The following is a 2,379-nucleotide window of genomic DNA, read 5'->3' as shown; positions in this document are numbered from 1 at the left end:
AGGAGGACTCAGTCCAGCTGAGACCTGCTGAGACCTGCTGAGACCAGAAACCATCAGCAGGTTCCAGGATTCAGAGACAGGTCCAGAGTCTGTCAGCAGCTCTCATCACTTCGTCCTCCTCTGGATGTCTTTAAAGACCCTCATGAACGTCTCTTTGTGTCCCTGTCCCTGCAGACCAGCAGACCAGCAGACCAGCCACAGACAAACAGGGGTCAGGGAGACACAAAGACCCTCTCTGAGCCTGTAAGGAGACCCACAGGTCCATGAAGACCCCCTGTGATCTGGTCTGTGTGCAGATGGCAGCTCTGGGCTGGACCCTGGTTCTCTCAGCCCTCCTCCTGTCTGCTGGGACCACTTTGGCCGACGTGGACCAGGACTGGCTCACGAGTATTATGGAAGGCATCAAGACTGAGTGAGTCCACAGATGTTGCCTCTCACTGACCCTCCTACAGTAAAAAACAGACCTGAATGTTTGACGGTCTCTGCTCCACATGTGGGGCTGGGACTACCTCAGTCCGGTCTGGGGCTGAGGTGGGGGTGAATTTACCTTAAAGAGGGGTATGGTGCTTTTTTTAAAGTCTTAATTCTGTCCCTCCTGTGCCCCCGTAGTTTTTTTGACATGATTTACAGCTTAATTAAATCACCTTTTCTCTCCCTGGCGTTTTACAATTCCTTATTTCAGCCTCTGTCTGAATCATTTTGTTTTAGCTGCTCCCTCTTTAAGACTTCCCTCTCCACGGCTGAGGTCCACAGTCACACTGCGGGGTCAGGGGTGGAGGGCCCCTTTAAAGATCAGGGACTTCGGGATGGGGAAGTAATCCTGAACCTGGATCAGAGACCACAGTGCAGGTACCAGTTTGGGTATCAGGGCTCACAGAGCTGGACTGGTGCCACACGCAGCTCCTCAGCAGGGGGCGGCTAACGCTAATGATACAGAATCAAACAGCGAACAGGAAGTGCCCCACCTTACAGACCTGCTCCCAGAGTCCAGCACAGACAGACAGAAAAACCAGATCCTTAGACCATGTGACGGTGGACCTCCTAAAGTCCACGCTCTGTTTGTCTTTGGCAGGTACGCTCTTGGGGACACCTTCAGTCTGGCTGTCAACGTCCCTCTGAACCAGGACCCAAACACCCTGCAGGAGGTCCTCCAGTATGACCCGGCAGACAGAGTCCAGCAAGCGGTCTCAGAGGGTGGCGTGTACCAGGGCAGGGTGGTGATAGCGGCAGCTCAGGCCGGATCCTTGCCCCGTGTTCTGGAGAACATACGAGCCCTCATGAAGAGCAGCCAGGGCCACTTCCTGGTCCTCTACTCCCAGCAGCCCCCCTGTGGACCGGCTTGTGCCGCAAACGATGACCCCGCCCCAGCCAAGGTTCAGGACATCACTCAGCACTGGAGCGCGTATGCGTTTGTGTTTTCCAGAGTCAGAGCCGGTCCCCCTGAAGACCTGTCCCGAATCTCTGAGTCCTTTAGACGACTCCACATCTCTGGGCTCGGCCTCAACAACGTCTTTCGTTGCTTCGGTGATGACGCCTTGAAGTGCACCAGCTGCTCCTCAGGCCCAGACGTCACGCCCTCATGTGTGGCTGACCACGCCCCCTCAGATCAGGAAGCAGACCAGGACCAGAGTCCGGTCCCAGCAGCAGGCTCAGGCGCAGGAGAGCTGATCCCCCAGGACTCAGACCTGGGTCCAAGCTTAGGGGGCGCTCTTAGCACAGGAGTAGGTGGAGGGGAGAGGAAAGGGCGCAAGGACAAAGGAGGGGTCAGGCGTAGGAAAGGACGCAAGGGAAAAGGAAAGGTCAGGCGTAGAAAGGGACGCAAGGGCAAAGGAAAGGTCAGGCGTAGGAAAGGACGCAAGGGCAAAGAAAAGGTCAGGCGTAGGAAAGGACGCAAGGGAAAAGGAAAGGTCAGGCGCAGGAAAGGACGCAAGGGAAAAGGACGTAAAAAAAAAGGAGGCAGGGGTTGGAATCTGTGATCCGTTTGACCGTCTTCACACTGCAGAGCAAAAAGCCGCACTGGGTACAGTTTCCTGTCTTTAGCTTCTGTCATTAACCAGTTAGGAGGTCCCCAGGTCAAGACCTCAAGATCTGGTGGGGGCCTGGTCTAGATCTGGTCTAGATCTGGTCTGAACTGGTTTTCTGATTCTTTGCTTTTCTGATTAAAGCTTGGCTCGAGCATCAGCTGTGGTCTTTGTGTTTGTTCTCCTTTAAACAGTTTTAAAGTTCAGAGAGTTTAATGAATTTATCTTTATTTTAATCACAAACAAACAAACAAACAAACAAACAAACAAATGAACCTGAATCTGAGTGAATAAAACACCAGCACTTTATAGTCCAGCTGATCCTGAGATGATCTTTTCATGAACAGATCCACAGGTT

General features: G+C 53.2%; 1 protein-coding gene across 1 annotated transcript; it reads left to right on the top strand.

Annotated features, from left to right (window-relative positions):
• The first annotated feature begins 223 nt into the window (after nt 1–223).
• Nucleotides 224–2,069, top strand: LOC141787048 (uncharacterized). The gene is made up of 2 exons (XM_074665332.1): nt 224–412; nt 1,073–2,069. Exons 1-2 carry the CDS (start codon nt 264–266, stop codon nt 1,974–1,976), a joined length of 1,053 nt encoding a protein of 350 aa, XP_074521433.1. The 5' UTR covers nt 224–263; the 3' UTR covers nt 1,977–2,069.
• Nucleotides 2,070–2,379: the final 310 nt, after the last annotated feature.

This window comes from Halichoeres trimaculatus, unplaced genomic scaffold (genome assembly GCF_033239565.1).
Source record: "Halichoeres trimaculatus isolate MK-OKI-2021-1 unplaced genomic scaffold, fHalTri1.1 fHalTri1_scaffold_2, whole genome shotgun sequence".
In the NCBI taxonomy this organism is placed as follows: domain Eukaryota; kingdom Metazoa; phylum Chordata; class Actinopteri; order Labriformes; family Labridae; genus Halichoeres; species Halichoeres trimaculatus.
This window is presented reverse-complemented; position numbering and strand designations above follow the sequence as displayed.